Source organism: Mustelus asterias, chromosome 17, assembly GCF_964213995.1.
Source record: "Mustelus asterias chromosome 17, sMusAst1.hap1.1, whole genome shotgun sequence".
In the NCBI taxonomy this organism is placed as follows: Eukaryota; Metazoa; Chordata; class Chondrichthyes; order Carcharhiniformes; family Triakidae; genus Mustelus; species Mustelus asterias.
In genome coordinates this window covers 79488792-79515268 of record NC_135817.1, presented here as the reverse complement: position 1 = coordinate 79515268, position 26477 = coordinate 79488792, and the positions used below count along the sequence as shown (strand labels likewise).

The window sequence follows — 26477 nt, the reverse complement described above, 5'->3', positions numbered from 1 at the left end:
TTTCAAAAAAAAAAGTAATTTAAGGGATGTAGGCTTCCCTGGCTAGGCCAGCATTCATTGCCCATCTGAAATTGCCCTCAAGGTGGTGATGAAGCTGCCTTCTTGAACTGCTGCAGTCCATGTGGTGTAGGCACATCCACAGTGATGTTAGGGAGGGAGTTCCAGGAACTTGATCCAGCAACAGTGAAGGAAGCCGATATATTTCCATATCAAGATGGCGAGTGGCTTGTGAACACGATATTCTAAGTGTCGAATTCGCCTAAAAACTGGAGTAAATCATGCTGCTTTTTTCAGCAGGAGTTTCAAACTGAATCTCTCTCTCTGTCAGTGCTGAGATTGGCATACGCGCAGTAGCCCACACTGCTGGCCAGCCCTGCGACACCCCCCTTGCCCTGATCGCTGATCCCTTGTATTTGTCCGGGCCTGCTTCCACCCCTCCCTCCCCGCAGCCCCAATCAACCCCACCGGCAGACCCGACCCCCCCCCCCCCCCCCCCCCCAGCAGACGGACCCCACCCCCAGCCCCAACCACTGGCCTCTCTCCCTCTGCCCAAGTGTCAAGCGGCAGCTGGACCCCCACCCCCACCAATCGCCCCTAGAGACCCTGCCCCCATTAGGATCTGCCTGTTTGGCACTGCCCTAAATCCCGCTGGAGTGAACCACTCCTCAGGGGTTTGGGGGGTGGGGGGGGCGGGTGAGAGAAGAGATGCCAGTGGGCCCAGAGATTTTAATCCTGGGCCTGCTAATGGGATTTAAATTGCATTTAAATTAGAATCTGCATACATTATGCAGCTCTGAGCTGATTTCTGGCGTGGAGTTGATCGCGCCGGATTGTGGCACCCAGCAAAACGGTCTCCGCTGGAGTCTCCCAGCCCGCTGCGCTCCAAAAGCGGCGCAGAGGGCTGGGAGAATCACCCCCATGATTTCTAATCTCATCTTCTGACTCCCTGTCCACTGATCCTTCTTTCTGATAAATACACAAGTAAATAATTATTGAATAATTCTGTCATTTCACTGTTGCTGTCTGTGATTTTATCCTGACCTGTCAAAATATGGTTCTAATCTCACCTGGAATTATGTATCTGTAGAATATTTTACTTTTTGTTTCACGTATCTTGATAAATTTATCTTATAGTCGTTCTTTGTCTTCCTAATTGTTCTGATTTCTCTCCAAAATTCTTCACATTCTCCTTCATCATGCTCCCCAGATGTCCACATACATTTCTGTATGAATTTTATCATGCCCTCAAATCTTGTACTCATCCATGCTTTTCTTAAAAATATTTTTCCTCGACTCGGTTTAACAAAATTTTATGTTTCCCATTGTTATTGTACATAATTTGTTTCCAATATTGCTGTCCATTTTAGCTTCCCAACGTCTAGGCTCATCCCACAATAACAGCTATTTCACCAATCTGGTCTTTATCATGCTTACCTTCTCAATTATCTTAAACTGTAAGGTCACTATAATGCCTCTTACCTGCTCTGGTTCTTTCCCCATTACCAGGTCGAGTACAGAATCTTATCTTATTGAGCTTCGTACATACTAGGTTAGAAAGCAGTCCTGTACAAATCCCCTAACTTACCTCTTCTCACAAATTAGTTTTTGGATAATTAAAAAACCCACAAGTACTGAGATGGTGGTGCAGTGGTAGTGTCATTGGACCAGTAATCCAGAGGCCCAGGCTAATGCTCTGGGGACACGGGCTCAAATTCCACCCTGGTAGCTGGTGTAATTTAAATTACAGTCGGTTAGCTCAGTTAGCTAGATGGCTGGTTTGTGATGCAGAGTGACGCCAACAGCACGGGTTTAATTCCCGTACCAGCTAAGGCTATTTATGAAGGCCCTGCCTTGCCCTTCGCCTGAGGTGTGGTGACCCTCAGGTAAAAATCACCACCAGTCAGCTCTCCCCCTCAAAAGGGGAGAGCAGCCTATGGCCACCTGGGTCTGTGACACCTTTCATAACTTAAATTAATAATTTCTAGAATTTAAACCAGTCTTAATAATGGGAACCATTAAACTATTATCGATTGTCATTAAAAAACCAAATGCCCCTTAGGGAAGTAAATTTGCCACCCTTACCTGATCTGTCCTACATGTGACTCCCGACCCACAGTAATGTGGTTGACTCTGCACTGTACTCTGAAATGGCCAGTAAATCCCATAGCTCAAGGACAATTAGAGATGGGCAACAAATGCTGGTGTTGCCAGTGACATCTACATCCCATGACAGAATACGGTCACAATACACACATATGTAAGCATATGCAGTATAATTCACATGAGCAACCTGTATGCATCCTTCAATCTGTTTATCTGCATGGGGCGGCACGGTAGCACAGTGGTTAGCACTGCTGCTTCACAGCTCCAGGGTCCTGGGTTCGATTCCCGGCTCGGGTCACTGTCTGTGTGGAGTTTGCACATTCTCCTCGTGTCTGCGTGGGTTTCCTCCGGGTGCTCCGGTTTCCTCCCACAGTCCAAAGATGTGCGGGTTAGGTTGATTGGCCAGGTTAAAAATTGTCCCTTAGAGTCCTGGGATGTGTAGGTTAGAGGGATTAGCGGATAAAATATGTGGGGGTAGGACCTGGGTGGGTTTGTGGTCGGTGCGGACTCGATGGGCCGAATGGCCTCCTTCTGCACTGTAGGGTTTCTATGTTTCTATGATCCTTTTTTAAAATCCATCATCTCTATTCACACAGGTTCCATTTCTGTCTCAATGGCTGTTTTTTTCCCTGCAGCCATTTTTATCTCCTAAAAGTACATGTTCATTTGCATTTTTCTCACTTTATCTTATCTGCGTATGCACGCCTAGACAGCTGGGCTAGAGAACATCCTTAGATGTGTACTGAGCAGTAGTGGACATCAAATCAGGAGTAGAAGCCCCCATCACTTTGTCGACAGCCCCGAATACTGAGGCTGATCAATACACCACAAACTTTACACAGACTCAAACCCTTTAAATCAGCAGTACGTTGGAACTTAGGTCCTTCTATATGGATTATTTTCACATTGTGCAGTGCATTTACAATTGCATGATTAGAGACATTCCTCTGACTGCATGTCATAAAGGCCAAACCAGGCATGGGCCAAGGTGGATTTTTAAAATTATAATCCATTCCCTATTTATTCCTGTAAAAAACAATTTTTCTTAACCCAGCTGTTCCATCATTCAAAGTTGAGAGACTGGAGTTCCTGTTACAGTTGCTTTGGCAATTTCCATTTGATGAAACAAAGCATTATGCAATAATCTGATTGCCACTGGCTCTTTACTCATATACCCCAGGCAGGGGTGGGAAATCAAAATCACCACAGTCCATCAAACTTGTTCAATAAATTTTAGAACTGCTTTCTATTAGCTAGAGTTCAAATCGTTATACAACTTATTGAAGAGCTTTGAGTAACAACAGTGAGTTAACTATTCAAAAATTCAACAGAAGTCGGAGCATGTAGCCAGGTCATACAAAAGCCATTTTCTCACAAAAATAGTGTTCATACTTACCACATCAACTTTCTGTGAGGCTCGCCAACAGGTAAAGTGTTTAGGTAAATGCACTGAGTTACACAATTGAGTTGGGCAAGTAGTTAATTCAGTGAAGATGTCTACTCGGTAACATCAGAATCAAGCAAATAACTCATTCTCTGCTGCTTCACAATTATTCTTTCTTTATTATCCACAATTTACACATCCCATTTTTTGTGCTCTCAGTTATTACTAGTTAGACCTTTTACTGTAAAATAGCATTAAATTATTGATGTTTCATGAACCTGCAAAGGCCTCAGAGCACAGAGGTGTGGCAGAATTGCACATGATTAAGCAGAGATGAGGGGATTAGGTTTTTCCGCAAATTTTTTTTAACCAGCCAAGCAAAAACACATGTAGTTGTCCCTTTTATTCATACCGATCAGCGCCTCCAGTCACTGGATGCGCAGGGGTATGTGATGTGCAAGGGCTGGCAGGTGCAGTTGATGCACCAAGCATGTTTAAAACATGAAAGAGGGCTAATAAAACTGATTGCATCTAAGCATAAGATACAAAAGTGGCTCGTCAATAGATGGAAGGCTCTGCCAAGTTTCACATAAGCTTAGAGATATTATAGTAGATTGCTGAATGAAGAAGTTAGACCCCCCCCACAGTAACACAAATTAAGAACCAGATAGCAACCTTCTGACATCACAAATGGTGCATGATGTCCAAAGGGTAAAGAATGCAAAGCTACAGGTCCTCCTGTGAATGGTTCAACAAACTAAATCTGATGCTGAATTTGGTAGTCTGATTTCTCATATAATCAAATGGCAAGTGGAGGTGAGCGGGCATATAAGCTGTTGTGCCTGGGCTAATTCTTTGAAAGTCCTATCCAATTCAGTTCTATACCTCAGTTTTTCCCCATGATTCTGCAAATTAGTCTTCAAGAAGGTGTCAAATTATCTTTTACAAATTCCTATGAAATATGCTTTCAATGCCCCTTCAGGAAGTAATTTCTCATTTTCCCTCAAGCTCTTTTGCTAACTATCTTAAATCCATGACTTCTGGTTACCGATTCATTTGTCACAGAAAATAGTTTCTTTCGATTTGTTATATCAAACCCTCAATCTTGAATAGCCCTGATAGGCCTCACCTTAACCTTCTTTGATGAAGAACAATCCCAGTCTCTTATCTCTGTTCATCAGCTGGTAAACCTCATCTGTGTCTTGTTTTGATTCCCAAGGTTTGGTGCCCAGAATTGTACTCAATATTCCAGCTGAGGCCCAACCAGAGATTTGAAAAGGCTCTGTAAGGAGAGAAAAGAGCTGACGTTTCGAGTCCAGACAACCCTTTGTCAAAGCTTTTTTCTCTCATCAGCTCTTTTCTCTCCTTACAGATGCTGCCAGACCTGCTGAGATTTTCCAGCATTTTCTCTTTTGGTTTCAGATTCCAGCATCGGCAGTAATTTGCTTTTATTTGAAAAGGCTCACTTGCTTTTGCATTTTATGTCCTTAATTACAAATCCAAGCATCCCAATGCTTTCTGAATCATCTCAACTCATGCTATCAAAGATTTTGGAGACGAGACTGCTTTAGAATGGTCTTGCTCACGTGTGCCAACTACATAAAAATAAATGCCATTGCTGTCATCCTGACTCACTGTGCAATTTACCAAGGAGCAATAATGTTTCTGCATCGTCTGTTCTGTGTAGGCAATTATGTTGATAATTTGCAGAGCACCGAGCAAGATAAGTCAGTATTGAGGACTAACCAGTGCTTCTGGGAAAGAAAAGAAATGTGAAAAGATTCTTCTCTGGTAACTACATTAAACGATAGTACCCATACTTGTAGTTTATGCGATAGAATTTCCGATCTTGGATCAATCACTGTAGGGCAGAGAAATCATCCCAGGTTGGTCCCAAGGCTCCTCCAGTAATTAGCTTCACTTAAGTGGAGCTCGAGGTCTATAGACCCCCCCCTTTTCCAGAAGCCGACAAAGAGGGTACCATTTACAAGATGCACTACAGGAACTCACCAAGGTTCCTTAGGCAGCACTTTCCAAACCCACGACTATATAGAAGGACAAGAGCAGCAGATATCTTGGAACACCACCAACGAGGAGGTTCTCCCCCAAGTCACTCACCATCCTGACTTGACAGTATATCTTTGTTCCTTCACTGTGACTGGGTCAAAACCCAGGAATTCCCTCCCTATGTGCACTGTGGGTGTACCTACAGCACATGGACTGCAGTGGTTCAAAGCTGCCCATGACCCACGTTCTCGAGGGCAAATAGTGATGGGCAATAAATGCTGGCCGAGCCAGTGACACCCACATCCTGTAAAATTAATTTTTAAAGAAGTGAGGGATTTGGTTTGCTGTTGCGAGGCAAAGCACTGAAAGATTAACGTGAGCAGTCTGGGATGATTTCCCGTTTTCTTTGGGAGAAAAAACGATCAGTAATTACAGGCATAAAATGGATGTCAAAGGGGCACCAGCACGCATATCTTTACGAAATTGGCCAGCTCTGAATGCAACCAGCGCTGGGCCACTCAAGTTCAGGAAAATCCTTAGAAGGACCACTACAGCCTTCTGTAAAATGTTTTCTCCCCATGATACTTAACTAAACATGGGGTCAGGAGTGCTCCTCCTTGTTGCACTTTAAAACCATGGGCCATTGTGACCACTACTCATCCCACTGCCTTTTCTATGTTCTTCGCTGGTGAAAGCTCAGCAGGATGTGCAGACCTAACATTAATGAGGCCAGAGGTCAATTTCAGGTGCACCTTGGGGTAACTATAAGCCGGTTAACTTAACTTCTGTAGTGGGGAAAATGCTTGAATCTATCATCAAGGAAGAAATAGTGCGACATCTGGATAGAAATTGTCCCATTGGGAAGACACAGCATGGGTTCATGAAAGTCAGGTCATGTTTAATTAATTTAGTGGAATTCTTTGACATTATGAGCGCGGTGGACAATGGGGAACCAGTGGACGTGGTGTGTCTGGATTTCCAGAAGACATTTGACAAGGTGCCGCACAAAAGTCTACTACATAAGATAAAAGTGCAGGGTGTTACGGGTAATGTATTAGCATGGATAGAGGATTGGTTAACTAACAGAAAGCAAAGAGTGGGGGTAAATGGGTGTTTTTCTGGTTGGGGAGGTGTGCCTCAGGGATCAGTGCTGGGACTGCAATTGTTAACAATTTACAGAGATGATTAGAAGTTGGGGACATAGAACATAGAACAGTACAGCACAGAACAGGCCCTTCGGCCCACGATGTTGTGCCGAGCTTTATCTGAAACCAAGATCAAGCTATCCCACTCCCTATCATCCTGGTGTGCTCCATATGCCTATCCAATAACCGCTTAAATGTTCCTAAAGTGGATAGAAATTGTCCCATTGGGACAAAAGTGGGACCAAGTATAGGTCCTCACTAAAGTGGGACCAAGTATAGTGTGTCAAAGTTCACAGATGACACTAAGATGAGTGGTGGAGCAAAGTTTGTAGAAGACATGGAACATCTGTCAAGAGATATAGATAGTTTAAGTGAGTGGGCAAGGATCTGGCAGATGGAGTACAATGTTGGTAATTGTGAGGTCATCCATTTTGGTAAGCATAACAGCAAAATGGACTATTATTTAAATGGTAAAAAATTGCAGCATGCTGCTGTGCAGAGGAACCTGCATGAATCACAAAAAGTTGGTTTGCAAGTGCGACAGGTAATTTTTAAAATTGTCACAAGTAGACTTACATTAACATTGCAATAAAGTTACTGTGAAAATCTCCTCGTCGCCACACTCTGGTGCCTGTCTGGGTACACTGAGGGAGAATTTAGCATGGCCAATGCACCTAACCAGCACGTTATTCGGACTGTGGGAGGAAATCGGAACACCCAGAGGAAACTCATGCAGGCACGGGAGAATGTGCAGACGCCGCACAGTCACCCAGGAAGCGAACCCGGGTCCCTGGCACTGTGAGGCAGCAGTGCTAACCACTGTGAAGGCAAATGGAATTTTGTCCTTCATTGCTAGAGGGATGGAGTTATAAACAGCGAGATTATGTTGCAGTTGTATAAGGTGCTGGTGAGGCCACACCTGGAGTACTGTGTACAGTTTTGATCTCCTTACTTGAGAAAGGATATACTGGCACTGGAGGGGGTGCAGAGGAGATTCACTAGGTTGATTCTGGAGTTGAGAGGGTTGACTTATGAGGAGATACTGAGTAGACTGGGACTATACTCATTGGAATTCAGAAGAATGAGGGGAGATCTTATAGAAACATATAAAATTATGAAGGGAATAGATAAGATAGAAGAAGCAGGGAGATTGTTTCCACTGGCAGGTGAAACTAGGCGGCGAAACCAGAACTAGGCGGCATAGCCTCAAAATAAGGGGGAGCAGACTTAGCACTGAGTTGAAGAGGAACTTCTTCACCCAAAGGGTTGTGAACTTCTGGAATTTTCTGTCCAGTGAAGCAGTTGAAGTTACCTCATTCAATGCTTTTAAGACAAGGATAGATACATTTTTGAACAGTAAAGGAATTAAGGGTTATGGTGAGCGGGCGGGTAAGTGGAGCTGAGTCCACAAAAAGATCAGCCATGATTTTATTGAATGGCGAAGCTGGCTCGAGGGGCCAGATGGCCTACTCCAGCTCCTAGTTTCTTATGTTCTTATGTACGTATTCTGGCACAGGAATTTTCATGGACAATGTCGGTAAAGGTTTCAGGGAAATGCTTATGACCTCTCAGTTTTACATTTCCTACAATAACATAGGGGGTAGAGAACCTTGTAAATCAGCCATCCTTCAAGTCAATCTGCAGTATGCTACACATAGATACAAACTTAAAATGCCACACCAGTGAAACAGAGCCAAAGAAATCCCTTCGCTTCTTCAGCAGTGATTGCAGATATTCTAAGATATAAACGCACACTTGTGCTGGCCAGGTCTTCATCAAGTACCCATGCAAGTTTGGTCCAAGCATCGCTCTTGCAGACTCCTCCATTTAGAAGGCAGAAATAGCAAATGTTAATTAGACAAAAAGTTACAATGGCCTCAAAGGACGACAATACAGTAAAAAAGAAATAGTTATTTCCAACCCTTTCGCTTCCCAGTCTCTTGAACAATGGGGAAGAGAAAATTTTCCCAGTCCTTTGCGAAATGGAGTGTGGTGCAAACAGCAATGTTACTACAGGCCATTTTACTGTAACAAAACTCCTGCCACCACTCTGCTCAGATTAGACAGTTTCAGTAAAGTTTCTCCCTCCACAGAGCTCCCAAACCTGTTGCACATTCCCAGGATTTTTTTTATTTCAATGAGAAAAACTCTTAATATCCATTTTGCATTTCCACAATGTTCTATAAAGAAAAACTGCAGTGAATTTTTTTTTGATTCTTACATGGGACGCGGGTGTTGCTGGCTAGGCCAGCATTTGTTGCCCTAATTGCCCTTGCACCACATTACTGTGGGCCTGGAGTCACATGTAGGTCAGACTGTGTAAGGATGGCACATTAGTGAACCAGATGGGCTTTTACAACAGCTTATGATAACTATCATGACCACCATCACTGAGACTAGCTTCATATTCCAAATACGTTCAAATTCTACCAATTGAACCCATGCCATTAAAGCATTAGCTTGGGCTTCTGGATTTCTAGTCCAGTGACTGAGCACTATGCCACCATCTTCTCCCCCGCTACTAGCAAGATTACGTGTTGATATAATGGTGTCAGTCATAAAAATCTTTTATTTACATTACCTCTCACAACTTCTTCAATTGCCTCTGTAGTGGTCGTGGTGCTACTGGTTGTATGTTCGGTGGGGTCCTCATACTGGTCCTCATCTTCTTCACCATCCAGATCATCATCATCATCAATGTCACTTTCCTCCTCCATTGGTTGTTCTTCAATAATTTTATCACTGAAACGTAAATGCAGAATAATTGTTATTGAATGTGGAGTTTAAGAACATCTTTACATTCTGTAATGTAACATGTTTAAAGCAGTAAACTGTCAGGATAATTTATTAGAAGCCAACTTGGGAAATAGAATACCACCTCACACAATGAATGTAGACAAAGGTGAAGATTAGGTCAGATGTAGCAGCAAGTCCAGAAACCCAAGTATTGCAAAATACTGTTAACACCTTTTCCAAAGATAATTTGATGAGGGGCAAGCCAGCATATCAAGTTCTCATCTATTTCAGAGTGCTGCTTCAAAACATAGTGAGGTCAAGTTGTGAAGAAAACAAAAGCTATTAAAATGCTCAGTGTTCATGGCATTCCCATTCACTTCTATGAAGTTTAAATGCCAGACACCAGGTGCCTCGAGTGGAACAGTAGAGCTCTGTAATTTGTTAGAATGATAAATCAATTGTTATGCAGATGGAGGCAAAGCCTTCTTGACCCTGCTCACAAAACTTGAATACCCTCACAGGCTAATTCTGCTCAACGGATTTGAGAAAAGATCATAAATCTTTCATGAAAATAACTAAAGGTGACTTTTGCATCCAATTAAATTTCTAAAGAACAGTGAGAAAGAAAGAGATAGAACAAGTGTGAAAAAACAAACTAAGTATTACTGAAAAAAAAGAGACATGATGAGACTTTGTCTTGCACTCATTGGGACACTTTGCAAGAATACCGATAAGGGGGAAACAACAATTTATACTGTATGAGAAGAAAGTGCTTGTTTTTGGTATTGGTATTCTTGCAAAGTATCCTGATGAGTGCAAGATGAAAAGCGTTATCACGTTCTCTTTTCAGCAATATCAAATAAGTATTTAAATTTTTATTTGTAGAATGCCACCTTTTATGGGCGGCACGGTAGCACAGTGGTTAGCACTGCTGCTTCACAGCTCCAGGGTCCCGGGTTCGATTCCCGGCTCGGGTCACTGTCTGTGTGGAGTTTGCACATTCTCCTCGTGTCTGCGTGGGTTTCCACCGGGTGCTCTGGTTTCCTCCCACAGTCCAAAGATGTGCGGGTTAGGTTGATTGGCCAGGTTAAAAAAAAAAAATTGCCCCTTAAGAGTCCTGGGATGCGTAGGTTAGAGGGATTAGCGGGTAAAATATGTGGGGGTAGGGCCTGGGTGGGATTGTGGTCGGTGCAGACTCGATGGGCTGAATGGCCTCCTTCTGCACTGTAGGGTTTCTATGATTTTCCTTTCCTTCGGACATTCTAAAATACTGCATATCTAATAACAAGCATGACTACACTTCAGATTATGTAGACAAACATAAAAACTAACGTGCACAGCAAGGTTCCAGAACCACCAATGAGATAAATGACCAGCCAATCTATTTCTTAGTTAAGGGAAGCACTGGTCAAGGCATTGAGAGCGCTTTCCTGCTTTTCAAATGTTGTCAAATGATCTTTTGCATTTACCACAAAAGGAGGTGACCTCAACTTAAGTTTCTTTTTCAAAATCTGGCAGTTATGTCCTATTCACCAAAAGCAGAATGAATTAACCAGGCCAAATTGCACCCCATCAGATCATACTAGCAGCAAGATTGTGGAAAAGGTAATCAATAGGACCATTGAATAACACCTATTCTCCAAGATGCTGCTCACTGATGCTCAATTCAGGTTTAGCCAAAGCTGGTCAAATTCTTGACTTAGAAAAGGAATCAGAAGGTAGGTCAAGGATAATAGAGCAGGGTTGAGGTTGAAGGCAGGTTGGGGGTAACAGTTGACTGATGGAGCTGGAAGTGGGGTGAAGCTCTGGTATGATTGATAGCTCGTCAAGTGAAAATTGTTGGGGTGTGCTCATTCTATTATCAACACTGAAGGAACTAAGCTATTTTCAGGTGGATTTAACCCTCCTGCAGGCTTGGGCAGAATCATCTTCTTGCGCTTAGGTCATGACAGCAGCACTGGAAACGCATGTCATTTCTGATGCAGCAGCTGGCCACATGTAATTATGTGGTGGCCAGCGAATTACATGTACAGAGGCGAAGAAGCCAGTCAATCATGTGGTGGGGATGGACAGGAAGTGGCCAGTCCTGCTGTTACCTCACTTGCCATCCAGCAGCTTTAGTCTGGCTGTTTATGAGAGGGAACAAAGAACCGGGATCCTGCAGTGCAGGTACACCCATAGTGCTGGTAGGGTGGGAGTTCCAGGTTTCTGATCCAGCGACAAAGAGGATTGATAGTTCCAAGTCAGGATGTGCCTGCTGCCATTGTTTTTTTGAGTGTACAAGGGTTCACTTTGTTTGGAAGGTTCTGTCAAAAATAGCTTGGCGAGTTACTGCAATGCATCTGGTAGACACTGTGCACCTGCAGTGAAGAGAACAACTGTTTAAGTTGGTAGATGGGTTGAAGATCAAGTAGTCTGCTTTTGAGATGCATAGAACATTACAGCACAGTACAGGCCCTTCGGCTCTCGATGTTGCGCCGACCAGTGGAACCAATCTAAAGCCCCTCTAATCTACACTATTCCAATATCATCCATATGTTTATCCAATAACCATTTGAATGCTCTTAATGTTGACGAGTCCACTACTGCTGCAGGCAGGGCATTCCACGCCCCTACTACTCTCTGAGTAAAGAACCTACCTCTAACATCTGTCCTATATCTCTCACCCCTCAATTTAAGGCTATGCCCCCTTGTGCTAGCCAACACCATCCGAGGAAAAAGGCTCTCACTATCCACCCTATCTAATCCTCTGATCATCTTGTATACCTCTATTAAGTCACCTCTTAACCTTCTTCTCTCTAATGAAAACAACCTCAAGCCCTTCAGCCTTTCCTCACGATTTCCTCTTATGGATAAACTACACTGCAAAATCCAGCAGAACTATTATCTCAGAATGTAACTGAAGTGCACCATCAGATCCATCTTAAAAATTTGCACACTTCCAGGAGTTGTGAACATTTATGGATCTTAGATGGCATCTCAGATTTACCCAACTGCCATACAATAAATTGGAGAGAGTAACAGAGCAGTCACTGCTACAAATTCAATACGTATCCGCATACATGAGCATTCAATTAACTTATAAGTATCTTAGAAACAATTCTCTATAAATTGCATTACTTTAACTGGATTCTGTGTGTTTAAGGAATTATAGCATTCTAGGTTACCTCAAATGTTAATTGCCATTTCCTTCAGGGTAGAATAAATTATGCAGGACAAAAAGTACACATTATCCTATGACTGTCAATTATTTTATTGCCCACATAATGAATGTATTCATGGCAGACATATTCTGGAATACAACGTTTGACAAATGCCAATCTAATACAAGGTCAGTTTCCATGTGTCTGGGCTGTACTCACATTTACCATATTACTATTTGCCACCACATTTCTATTTATTGTGCTGCTGCACTAATAAACATTTTTGTGCGCATATTATGGGATGCTGCCAAAATGGTTACAAATCATAAGATATGAAAGTGCAATGGCAAATTCTGTCCATAAATCAAGGAGTAGTGCCTAATGCGGTTCTGAGCTACTCTGTCTTTTCCACCTCTACCACCCAGAGGAACAAGGATAGCATGTGCATGGTAACATAGAATCTACGGCACGGAGATGGGCCATTCGGCCCAAACTGGTCCATGCTGACCAAAATGTCCATCTAAGTTAATCCCATTTGCCTATATTTGGCCCATGTCCCTCTAAACCTTTCCTATTCACGTATCTATCTAAATGCCTTTTAAATGTTGTCAATATCCCTGCTTCAACCACTTCCTCCGGCAGCTCATTCCACATACGTACCACCCTCTGTGTAAAAAAGTTGCTCCTCAGGTTCCCATTAATTTTTTCTCCCCTTAACTTAAACCTATGCCCTCTAGTTCTTGATTCCCCAAAATCAGGAAAAAGACTGAGTGCATTCACCCTATCCATATCTCTCATGATCTTATACACCTCTATAAAATCACCCCTTACTCTCCTACACTCCAAAGAAAAAAGTCCTAGGCTGTCCAATCTCTCCCTATAACTCAGTCCCTTAAGTCCTGGCAACATTCTTGTAAATCTCTTCTGCACTCTCTCCAGTTTAATAACATCACTGATGCAAGTTCCCCTCCAGGTCACACACCATGCTCACCTGGAAATTTATATAGTTCCTTCAACGTCACTGGCTCAAAGTCCTGAAACTCCTTCCCTAACAGCACCGTGAGTATATTTGGGCCAGCATGGTGGCACAGTAGTTAGCACTGCTGCCTCTTAGCACCTGGGACTTGGATTTGATTCCCAGCTTGAGTCACTGTCTGTGTGGAGTCTGCACGTTCTCCCTGTATCTGTGTGGGTTTCTTCCTGGTGCTCCGGTTTCCTCTCACAGTCCAAAGACGTGCTGGTTAGGCCATGCTACATTTTCTCTGTGTACCCAAGTGTGGCGACCGGGGGATTTTCACAGTAACTTCATTGCAGTGTTAATGTAAGCCTACTTGTGACGCTAATAAATTTAAACAGCAGCAGTGACTCATCACTACCACCCTCTCAAGGTAATTTAGGGATGGACAATAAATGTTGTTCTTTCCAACGACCACCACAGAAGAGCAAGGGAGTTCACTTCCATGCCCTGGACAATATTGCTTTAATCCAAACTAAAACAGATAAATTGGTCATTAACCAGAAAGGTTGGTAACCAGTAAGTGACTGGAAAGATATAGACAAGACATGAGGAAAACCCTTTTTTAATGTAATGATCAGAAATATTTCTTTTCTACACTACAACAGCGACTGTACAGCCAATTAAGTACTTTTGAAGTGATGCGCTTTGGCACATTTGCGATTGTGAAGAGTTCTATAATATATGCAAGATTGTCTATCCATTATATATTTAGCTAATGTACCAGGCTTGAGAACAGTAAAACAAAATGATCAGTGAAATTCACATTCATTATTACTATCCAATAATGTCTGCTGGAAAATGCGTCTGTGGATTGCTGTGTGGGGAAAGGATTGGACTCAAGTGTTGATCTTCAACCTGGACCAGGGTAGGGCAAAAGAGAATTGACAACTTATATGTACAGAATATCACTCCAGAAGCATCAGACAACTGCCATTTCAATAGCTTTTCACTTGGTTTAAAGGATCAATTACATGAGTTATACAAACCAGGAAGTTTAAGGGGAGCGCTGTTAATGTTCTAACAGGCCTCAGTACCTCAGGGTTAGAAGGGGAGAAAAAAATGCACCATCTGCTGGAAGTCTGCATCAGCTGGTGACAAGCTCAGATTTGCCTGTCACAGCTCGTGATTCAGCAACCAGTCAACACCTAGTCAGTCACTCAAGTGAAATAATGAAGGGTGATTGTACCCAATGGAATTGTACCTTAGTGAGGAGTAAATTGAGAAGGGCAAAAGTTAGAATTGGTAACTGGTGCAATGTTTTCTATCTTCTAGGACTACCCCCTTCTGAAAGCGTTCAGCATTCCAAATAGATATTATTTGACTCCAATAAGATCTCCATTTTTCATTGTCGACAGGGGAGGAGATGGCGTAGGTGGACGAGTAATCCAGAGGTTAATGCTCTAGGGACCCACCTTTGCAGATAGTGAATTTTGAACTGAACAAAAAACTTAAGTTGATGAACATGAAACATTGAAAAAGCTATCTGGTTTGCTAATGTCCTTTAAGGATGGAAATCTGCTGCCCTTACCTGGTCTGGCTTACATGTGACCCACAGAAATGTGGTTGACTCTTAAATGCCCTCTGAAATGGACCAGCAAGCCACTCAGTTCAAGGGCAATTAGGGTTGGGCAATAAATGCTGGCTCAGCCAGTGATGCCCACATCCCATGAACAAATAAAAGAAAGATGAAGGTTTATTATAAACAGCAATTCTTAGAGGAATATTTGTTGCAACCATTTGAGACGCCAGTGATTTCATGGAAACTAATTCTATTTGCTTATGAACACACAGTTGTAAAATCTGTTAAATCATTCGTGCATGAGTGATGCAAATGGCTGAAAACTTATTCCAAACATTTGCTGAAATCTCAAGTTGAATCTTGTTTCGAGTCATCTTCTGAAATGTTAACTCTGTTCCTCTCTCCACTGATATTGCCAGGCTGGAGTGTTTTCAGCACTTTGATGTTGTTTCAGATTTCCAGTATCTGCAATATTTTATTTTTGCTGAATGCTTGATGACCACAAGGAAAAGTGCTTGAATTCAGTGTTTTACAGCTAATGAGATACTTCACATGTTTACTCACTGTCATAACGTAGGAAACATACAGCCAAATCCCACATAATTTCCAGTTATAATAACCAACTGATGTGGTTTAACTGCTGGGTAACAGATACATTTTGGCTGAAACACCAAGGTGTACTCTCTTGCTTTGCTCCAAAATAGTATTGCAACCATGGGATCTTTTACATCCACCCGAGGGGGCATATGGGGCCTAATATTTTATGACTCATTTGAAAAGTGCAGCGCTCCTTCAGTGCTGTGCTGGACTGCAGTGGAGGCCTAAATATTGTGTTTAAGTCTCTGGTGTGAGTCTTCAACCCACAACCTATTGACCACAAAGTGAGAAAGCTGAGCCACAACTAAATTAGCTAAATGTATCCAAGTCCTTCAAGGCTAATGCCCAAATACAGAGGGCGGACTAGACAAAAGGACACATGACTAGAGTCTGAAAGAAACATTGTATTGGATTTGAACTGAAGTTGCATAATGAAAATTTAATCAATCTCAGATTACACTGCAATGATCCTTAAAAAGCCTTATTTCAAAACCTTTTGCCAAGAAAGAAATGAGCGTACTGCTGCAAAATTAATCACATATCGGCATTTGTTTCAAAAGCACTTTGACTTTTCATGCAGCATTTTGTAATCACCAATATCACTTGGATAAAACTCAAGTTTTTAAAAGGTTTATCCAATTGATGCAAAACACTCATCACTCGCAGATTATATACAGTCTCAGTTTGTTTTTAAGTTGACAAATATAAAACTGCTCAATTTTTAAAAAACCTCTGTTGGCTAATTCATTCCCTTCCTTGACGGACATAGTAGCTCACACAAGTAACCATTTTCATGTAAACCTTGACATGGACGGTTGAGGAGTTTAACCAGAAGGTGAAATCACACCCAACTCTACCAGATATGAACCCACAAGCAAGTGCCAACGGATAGAAATCTCGAGTTCAAATCTCCCAAAGTGCCTGTTGATTTTTTCCCCGATTATTGTTTCTCAAGCCTTATCTACTACTGATGTGAAACCAACGGGCCTGTTGTTATTAGGATTAATCTGACACCATTTCCTGAATAAGGATGCCACGTTTGACATTCTTCAATCCTCTGGCACCTTTAGGAAGATTGGAAAATTATGGCAAGCACTACCGCTATCTCACTCCACAACACAACAGTGCCTTCCCCTAATCAATAGTGCCACCTCAATCTTTTCTGACCACTTTATGTCATAGTCATAGAGGTTTACAGTATGGAAACAGGCCCTTCGGCCCAACTTGTCCATGCCGCCTTTTTTTTAAAACCCCGAAGCTAGTCCCAATTGCCCGCATTTGGCCCATATCCCTCTATACCCATGTAACTATCTAAATGGTTTTTAAAAGACAAAATTGTACCCGCCTCTACTACTACCTCTGGTAGCTTGTTCTAGACACTCGCCACCCTTTTTGTGAAAAAATTGCCCCTCTGGACACTTTTGTATTTCTCCCCTCTCACCTTAAGCCTATGCCCTCTAGTTTTAGACTCCCCTACCATTGGAGAAAGATATTGACTATCTAGCTGATCTATGCCCCTCATTATTTTATAGACCTCTATAAGATCACCCCTCAGCCTTCTACACTCCAAAGAAAAAAGTCCCAGTCTATCCAGCCTCTCCTTGTAACTCATTGTATAATACTTGTATTATTGTATAAGTGCCTACTCCTCATTATTTTTAAGGCAGGTTTTCATTATCATTACATATTCCCACACTACTTATGCTTGCAGATCATCAACCTTGTACAGTTACAGATATGTAATGTAATTGTTTCATTGCATTCCTTATAGCATCTTTTAGTCTACTCTTATCCAATATGGAACCACCCCCTTCTCTAATACTGCCCAGTATTCTCACTTTATGGTCCTTGTTCCTTTTTCTATTTCTATATGCTGGTGCTTACCCTCCTGCCAATTGAGTGTAAACCGTCCCCAATCACACTAGTGAAGCTTCCCACTGGTCACCTTACTTTAGGAAGAATGCGGGTGCCCTTGAGAGAGTTTTTACCAGAATAGTTGCAGGATGGGGAATTTTAGTTACAAGGTTAGGTTGGAAAAGGGGATTGCTCTCCTTGGAGCAAAGGAGATTGAGGCTTACAAGATTATGACAGCTTTAGATAAGGTAGACAAAGGAAAACTGTTCCCATGATCCAATGGTACAAGGACTAGGGGGTCATCGATTTAAAATGCTGGGTAAGAGATGCAGGACTAATATGAGGAACAACTTTTGGTGCATGGTGAGTGATAATGATCTAGAACTTGTCCATTTGGAGTTGTGGAAGTGGAAATGATTTCAAAAGGTAATTGGATGGACATTTGTAGGAAATAAACTTCAGGGGATTGAGGAGTGGGATTGACTGGATTGCTTTGTGGAGCATAGACTCGAAGGGCCAACTGGCCTCCTTCTGTGCCATAAATTATGCTATTAACATGGGTTCAAGGAGACAAATTGTAATGCCACTAATACCATGCCAGCTGAGATCATTTAACAGTGTAGGCTGTGAATCCTACTTGGAATCTCCTGATCTATATGGTCCAGATACTACATAAACTGCCTGAATAATGAAAAATCACCATTTTCTTCTCCTATAGCAGAAATGTAATATTTTACATTGCTTTTTTGTGTTAGAAATGTGAAATGTTTAAACTTAAACGGTGTAGAATGCCTCTGTATTTAACAGCCATAAAACTGAATTACGAAGAAGTTTGCAAATGCACTGGGGCAGAAATTCAGCAGCTTGTGTTATCTGGATACAAGTTTTTAATGGACGTTTTGGCGTAAAATTCTTATCAAGGGATTACAGAAAGCACCGTTAAAACATGTTGCACTCAAATGTTCAGCAGCAATCCTTAGTTTTAAAATCGTGGCTGAATCCCTTTGATCATGTGGAGGTTAGAAATCGGCAGCAATATACTGATAAAGTAAAAGTAAAGTTTATTTATTAGTCACAAGTAAGGCTTACATTTACACACTGCAATGAAGTTACTGTGAAATTCCCCTGGTCGCCACACTTCGGCACCTATTTGGGTCAATGCACCTAATCAGCACGTCTTTCAGACTGTGGGCGGAAACCGGAGCACCCAGAGGAAACCCACACAGACATGAGGAGAAAGTGCAAACTCCACACAGACAGTGACCCAAGCCAGCAATCAAGCCCAGATCCCTGGTGCTGTGAGGCAGCAGTGCTAACCACTGTGCCACCATGTAACCGTGCCCTGTAACTGTAAGCCAAATGGATCAGATGTCAAACTATAATTGAATTGACAACTTAAAAAGCATCCATCGAGGTCTTGATATTCACCAACACCAATTAAGTTTATTTAAAAATAATCTTGAATGGAAAGTTTAATATTTAATAAATTATAATGGTGTCCAGCCTTAGATATTATTACAATGCTGCTGTATTATTCTAAATCGTCCCCATGATGTTCTCACAGTATTGACCATAATTGCCTCATGTAAATTTCATTTTGTTGCCCTAAAACATGGGAAATTAAAAATTATTAAAACGGAGGACAATTATTATCACCTGCCATCTGCATAGTCAGCATCATCGCCTCCCCACCAGACATCTGAATCCTCCTCATCCATGTCAGAGTCAATCTTATCATTTTCCTCTGGAATGGGACAGCAAACAAATTCGACTCCACGAAACTCGTCAATTCCGCAAGGCAGCAGCATCCCATAGTCATGCAGGTTCATGATCTTGTCACCACAGGTCTGTGAAAATGGAAAAGAAAATAAACAAAGTGTCACACAAACTCACTTGGTCCTGATTTTTTGCCGACACTGGACATTTCATCTGTTTAAGCCTCAAATGTGAAATCAACTAGCTCAAGAAAAAAAGTGCCAGATATCTGTTCCATAAAGTTGTCCCCAGTGGATTCATGTTTTATGATCTCAGTTCTGGGATCTTCTGGAGATTAATCAAGAAAAGCACATTCCTTTTTGTACATAAGTCTTCAATGCACAAGAGTCTCAGTGCGAAATAAGTGAAAACAAAGAGACATGTTTATAAGTTTGTAAGGGGCAGGTAGTAGATGGGGGAAGGTAGGAGGAGGGCAGAAAAGATCTTAAAAAGGTAGATGGGGAAAGGAATGATACTCTTAAACCAAGCTTACAACAGCTCAATTAAATGGACTGACTATCAATCCGCATTAAGTGTTGGAAATAGCAGTGGAGTATCAGCATGATGCACCAATTACTCATTAATAAAATATTAAAGGAGAACATTTCAATAATACTGAAAGCCCTAAGCTACTGAGCAACCACATGCCAGATAATAGTACAAGTTGAAATTTGCGACAATTTGCAAAGGCCATCTTAACACCTCCATTCTCTCATTTCCTTTGTGCTGTCTCTCCCACCAGCAAATGTTATAAATAAACCTTATAAAATACTGTAGATTCTGGAAATCGGAAATAAAAATAGAAAATGCTGGAAATACTCAGCGTTTTTTATTTTTATTGTACATAATTAAACTTGATGCTGAGACAGCAGAATCTTTGGGAGGTTGGAGAGGTGACTGGCTTAACTGAAAAACTTATTAACAATCTGATCCATTTGTCCTTTTTAAGTTTAAACTTAACTCAGGTTAAACTGTATTAACCTGAATTTCAAAACTAATGCAGTTGCATTCGGAACATTAATATTTGAATCAAGCGGGTCCAGCGGAGACACGGATGATCCCAGGAGTGGTAGGCCTGACATACGATGAACGTCTGAGGATCGTGGGATTATATTCATTGGAGTTTAGGAGGTTGAGGGGAGATCTGATAGAAACTTACAAGATAATGAACGGCTTAGATAGGATGGACGTAGGGAAGTTGTTTCCATTAACAGGGGAGACTAGGACGCGGGGGCACAGCCTTAGAATAAAAGGGAGTCACTTTAGAACAGAGATGAGGAGAAATTTCTTCAGCCAGAGAGTGGTGGGTCTGTGGAATTCATTGCCACAGAGGGCTGTGGAGGCCGAGACGTTGAGCGTCTTCAAGACAGAAATTGATAAATTCTTGATTTCTCGAGGAATTAAGGGCTATGGGGAGAGAGCGGGTAAATGGAGTTGAAATCAACCATGATTGAATGGTGGAGTGGACTCGATGGGCCGAATGGCCTTACTTCCACTCCTATGTCTTATGGTCTGAATGCACTGATAATACAAAAAACTTAATTATTTGGTTAGGTTTTAATGCGTGTTGGGAGGTTGGGGTGGGGGAGATGTGGGATGATAACCTTCAGCTAATTTTATTCAAAGAAAGCAGCTCTACCACTGGACGCACCAGGACATTGGCCTATTAAAAGTCAGCCCTGGAGCTCCAAGGCTAAATTTGGACAGATGCCATTTAAATGCTTGAAGGACTGATTTTAAAGCACAAAGAATAGGAGAATGCCAGTTACTCGCAAAGCCTCTGATCTCATTCAGCTATGGAGAGTGGCGAGGGAGAAAAGCTGACAGGCAGTACACACCAGGAAATAGAAGAAATGCAATGCCTATTCTTCATAGAGGAAGAGGAGTAATGGCCAAAATGAATCCAAGTTGCTTGCCTACATCATCCAGTAACGAGTTGCGCAGTACTATCAGTATAAATCATACCACATCTCCTTTCTTGGGAGGAAATATCCACCAAGACCGGTGATGGGAATGGGCATCAGTAGAACACAATGGAGCGCCATACTGTGTAGTATATGTTGCGCCTCAGGTCTATAAACTCCAAACTTCCATGCTTCCAGCCTCAGGCTAGCCACTGAAGTTGAGACAATTAAGAGGGCACAGCTTCTATTTTGGAAAGGAAAAAATGAGCAAAATCACCAGACTATTCTTCAAAAACTATAGTCACATTAGCCGACATGGGACAGAATGGCTACTCCCAAATCACAGAAGGACAATGACACAGTAAAAGCAATGCAGTGAAGATGATTTGTAAAGTAACCAAGGCAACAAAAAACCCAATCAACTAGCAACTTATATTTATATAGCACCTTTAATGTAATAAAATGCCCCAAAGTGCTTCACAGGAGTTTTATAAAGCAAAGTTTGACACACTCACGCAATTTCTATTTATATAGTGCCTTTAAAGCAATAAAATGCCCCAAAGCACTTTGAAATCCCACACCTGAATCAAAAGCAGGAAACAAAGCAGAATGATTGATGGATGTTTTTGTGATCATAGGGCAACATCCAGCAGGGTTCTAGAGGGTTCAGTGTGAAGTCCCATGCTTTTGGGGTGCATATGAATGAATTAGACTTAAACCTATGGCGTAACATTTGTAAGTTAAGAAGTTTGCAGATGGAACAAAAATTGTCTTGAGATTGATCGTGAGGAAGAAAGTTGTAGAATCTAAGATGCAAATAAGTTGTGGAGTGGGATGAGAACAGAGAGTAATGGCATTAGGGCAGGGTAAACAAAACAAGGGAATACACAATAAGTGATAGGATACTGAAAGGTGTAGGGACCTTGGAATGCATGCCCACAGTTCCCTGGAAGCTTAAGGACAGATAATTTTAAAGACATTTGTTCCTGGGAGGTGAGCATTGCTTGCAAGGCCAACATTTATTTCTCATCCCCAACTGCCCTCGAGATGATGATGGTGAACAGCCTTTTGAACTGAAGTCCACGTGATGCAGGTTTACCCACAGTGCTGTTACAAGCGAGGTCCAGGATTTTGACATAGCGTCAGTGAATAAATGTATATATTTTCAGGTCAGAATGGTGTGGAACTTCAAGGGAATTTCCAGATGATGTTCCAATGTGCTTGCTGCCCTTTTTCTCCTAGGTGGTGCTGAACATTGTGCAATCATCAAATATTCCCACTTCTGACCTTATGATGAAGGGAAGGTCATTGATGGAGCAGCCGTTGGGACTAGGACACTACCCTGAGGAATTCCTGCAGTGATGTCCTAGGACCTAGATGACTGGTCTGCAACCACCACAACCATCTTTCTTTATGCAAGTGGAGAGGTTTCCCGATTCCCATCTCCTTCCATTTTAGTCCAGCTCCTTGATGTCACCCTTGGTCAAATGTTGCCTTGGGACCAAGGGCAGTCACTCTCACCTCACCCCTTGTTTGGGCCAAAGCTCTGAGGTTTGGAGTTGAATGGCCCTTTCAGAACGCAAATTGAGTGTCCATAAACAGGTTATTGCTGAGTAACTGCTGTTGAATAGCAGTGTTGATGAAACAGAACTTCCATCACTTTGCTGATGGTTGAGAATAGATTAATGGCGCAGTAAATTGGCTTGAATGGATCAGTTCTGTTTTCTGTGAATACGCCATAGTCAGGTAATGTCAGTGTTGTCGATGCATTGCACAATTTGCCAACGGATATGGCTAATTCTGCTGCAGATGTCTTTGAGTATGACTGCTGGAATGTTGTGGAGATGCCGACGTTGGACTGGAGTTTGTGTCTTTATATGCCCTGTTTGTGAACAGAACTCCCACTCACCTGATGAAGGAGCAGCGCTCTGAAAGCTTGTGGCTTGTGCTACCAAATAAACCTGTTGGACTTTAATCTGGTGTTGTGAGACTTCTTACTGTGCTGGAATGTTGTCAGGGCCCAAAGCTTTTGCTGCATCAGAGCCTTCAGCTGTTTCTTTATATTATGTGGAGTGAAGCAAATCAGCAGAAGTATGGCTTCAGAAATACTGAAGACCTCAGGAAGAGGAAGGGATGGATCATCCAATCTACACTTCTGGCTAAGATGGCTGCAAATATTCAGGTTTGGCCTTTTGCACTGCTGTGCTGGATTCCACCATCACTGAGAACAGGGATATGTCTGTGGAGCCTTCTCCTTCAGTTAATTGCTTAGTTGTCTACCAGCATTCAAAATTTTATAAGACAGGATGGCAGAGCTTTGAACTGACCCATTGGTTGCGTTGTTGGCTAGCTGTGCCTGCAACATATTACCTCCACTGTTTAATTTCACAGTAACGCCATTGCAGTGCTATTGTAAGCCTACTTGTGACTAATAAACTTAAAATGCATGTAATCCTGTGTTGCAGCTTCACCAAATTGGTACCTTATTTTTTTAGGTATGAATGCTCCTGATTCTGATATGATCTCCTACAGTCCTACCAGAACCAGAGTTGGTTCCCGGGTTTGATGGTAATGGTAGACTGAAGGATATGACAGGCCACGAGGTAACAGATTGTGGTTGAACACAATTTTATGATTGACGAAGTCTGACCTTGTGAATACCAGTTTTGAGCTGCCTATCTGCTCTGAACAAATCACATGCAGTATGGAGGATGCCTTTATTGTGAAGATGGGACTTTGTTTCCACAAGGACTGTGATGTGGTCAGCAAGAAGAACTGTTGATTTATCAGCTAAGGGAGGGCATTAGGTAATAATCAGCAGGAGGTCTCCTTGTCCATGTTTAAGCTGCTACCAGGAGGTTTCATGGGGTCTGGAGTCAAATGTTGAAGACTCCCAGGGCCACGCTCTCCTCACTATACACCTCTGTGAAGCGAATAAAATCAAGGCTGCTCCATGGGCCCAAATTAGATAATTGCAGATATCTAGGGAGACTTGTGAAACTGACTATGGAGGGGTTTCAAAGCAAGGATGAGGGTCTGATCAATAAATACAAGACTTGCTTTTTCCCTTATCACCTGCACAGTCAGCCATCCCACAAATGACATGAGCATTAAAAGCAGATTGACAAACAATGACAGAATTCAAGGCCCTGGAAAAAGGTATTCTTATTCAGGATAGAAAAATATACAAAGAACTATTTTGGCACTCAATCTGATTGCTCTGCCAAAATTTCAATTCCATCACAAATGCATTTCTTACAATACAAAAACTACATTTAGACTAATTGGCTGATAAAGGGATAAGGAACTTAAAATCACTAGCTGCAGATAAAACATTTGCCAAGCCACCGGAGAACTTTCCAGTAAAGTACTGTACCTCTTTTGCCACTGTGTGCCAATACAGATGGCTCTCACAGGTGTCCATCTTCTCCCGATGCAGAAACTTGCACTTGTCAGGGACAAGGAGGGCATCACTTACGAATTCACCAACTGTGTTGAGGAAAAGGAGAGCTTTAGTTACAAAGTAAGTATAATACCAGAACACAACCCTCCAAAATTAGCCTAACATGGACTCATGCAACGAAGGAACTTATCAAACATTAGGGCACTAAATTGCAATCACTGGCCTCTCCCTTTTCATTTCCCAGTGTGCATAAATGCTTACATCATCATCCAAGACAATTTAAATCCATTTCACAAGATTATGTATTCAGCTTGTGCCAAGTAGGACCATGTGTTTAACAGGTTGGCAATCACAATTTGAAGGCTGAAAGCAGGTGGCCATCACAATACTGTACTGAATTAGTTCAATTACATAAAAGTCAAAACTTTACAAATAATGATGAACTAAAGATTTTCTTCCTCTCTGCTATGTACTCTTAAAAATATTTAACTGCAGACATTGATACTGGAAAAATAACCAAATTAACCAAGTCCAAAGACCTGAAGGGGCTGAAAGCTCAACAGCAGGTACAATTATAAATCAGGCATTTCCAAATATATACACTGAACTAGTTAATGAAGTAATCAGGCAAAATTTACACAGTTCTCCTGAAAAAAGTGATAAAGGTATTAAATATCATAATTGTGTTAAGTTATTAGAATTGCTGAATCCTTTCAATAGCATGACAATATATGTCACATGAATTTCTGTGCCAGTGTGATAACATGGTATGTAGGTTGTACATCATGGCTGGTGGATCCTATCAAATAGCACGTACCATTGGCTGTTTGCAACAGGCAAAGCAGTGACCATACCCAACCAGCCCGTGCTTGCAAAACTCAAAACAGTGTTTAACATTAGATGTGATTCCATGATTGGACAACACTTGCTTAACAATCCTGATTGGTTTTCAGTGTAATTCGTCACCCAATTCAAGATCAGTCAGGCTCAGATGGCTCATTTAGGCATGCTAGAAGTCACTTATTTACACACAGGGTCCTGTCCTTTGCAGACAAAAGTCAATGAAATGCACCTTTTTCCAACTAAACAAAAGCTTGGGGGGCTGGTTCAATCCTCATAGCGATGCCTTGACCAGGGTTGACCTGCCTGGTTTGAATTTGAACAATGGGGGTGATTCTCTGGGACCGCTAGCCCCAGGTGGGATTCTGGATGGCCTGCTGAATTGGACCTGGGCCAAATAGGATTCTCGCTGGGCATCAAAACCTGTTGCAAGTCTCTAAGAGGGGTGAGAACATAATCCAAACTAATCACAATTCATTTGAATGTCATTAGTAAGTTTGAAGCAGAATGCTTCAGCCTCCCAGGATGCTCCCACAACCTCCGCGAGCTCATAGCCCTAACAAGCAGGGATTTGATTTGATTTATTGTCACATGTATTAAGTACAGTGAAAAGTATTGTTTCTTGCACACTGTACAGACAAAGTATACCGTTCATAGAGAAGGAAAGGAGAGGGTGCAGAATGTAGTGTTACAGTCATAGCTAGGGTGTAGAGAAAGATCAACTTAATGCAAGGTAAGTCCATTCAAAAGTCTGCCAGCAGCAGGGAAGAAGCTGTTCTTGAGTCGGTTGGTACGTGACCTCAGACTTTTGTATCTTTTCCCGAAGGAAGGTGGTGGAAGAGAGAATGTCCGGTGGGCATGGGGGGTCCTTAATTATGCTGGCTGCTTTGCCGAGGCAGCAAGAAATGTAGACAGAGTCAATGGATGGGAGGCTGGTTTGCGTGATGGATTGGGCTACATTCACGACCTTTTGGAGTTCCTTGCGGTCTTGGGCAGAGCAAGAGCCATACCAAGCTGTGATACAGCCAGAAAGAATGCTTTCTATGGTGCATTTGTAAACTTTGGTGAG

At 42.1% G+C, this 26477-nt stretch overlaps 1 protein-coding gene across 2 annotated transcripts in view; it reads right to left on the bottom strand.

Annotated features, from left to right (window-relative positions):
* LOC144506644 (amyloid-beta precursor protein-like) overlaps window positions 1-26477 on the bottom strand; it is a 189115-nt gene that overhangs the window by 56931 nt on the left and 105707 nt on the right. For both annotated transcript variants that reach the window (XM_078233035.1, XM_078233034.1), the window contains exons 4-6: window positions 24542-24654; window positions 19163-19353; window positions 9221-9381 (exon numbers count right to left, since the gene is read on the bottom strand). In XM_078233035.1, the coding sequence (XP_078089161.1) occupies window positions 9221-9381; window positions 19163-19353; window positions 24542-24654 (465 nt within the window). The remainder of the gene's footprint in view (window positions 1-9220; window positions 9382-19162; window positions 19354-24541; window positions 24655-26477) is intronic.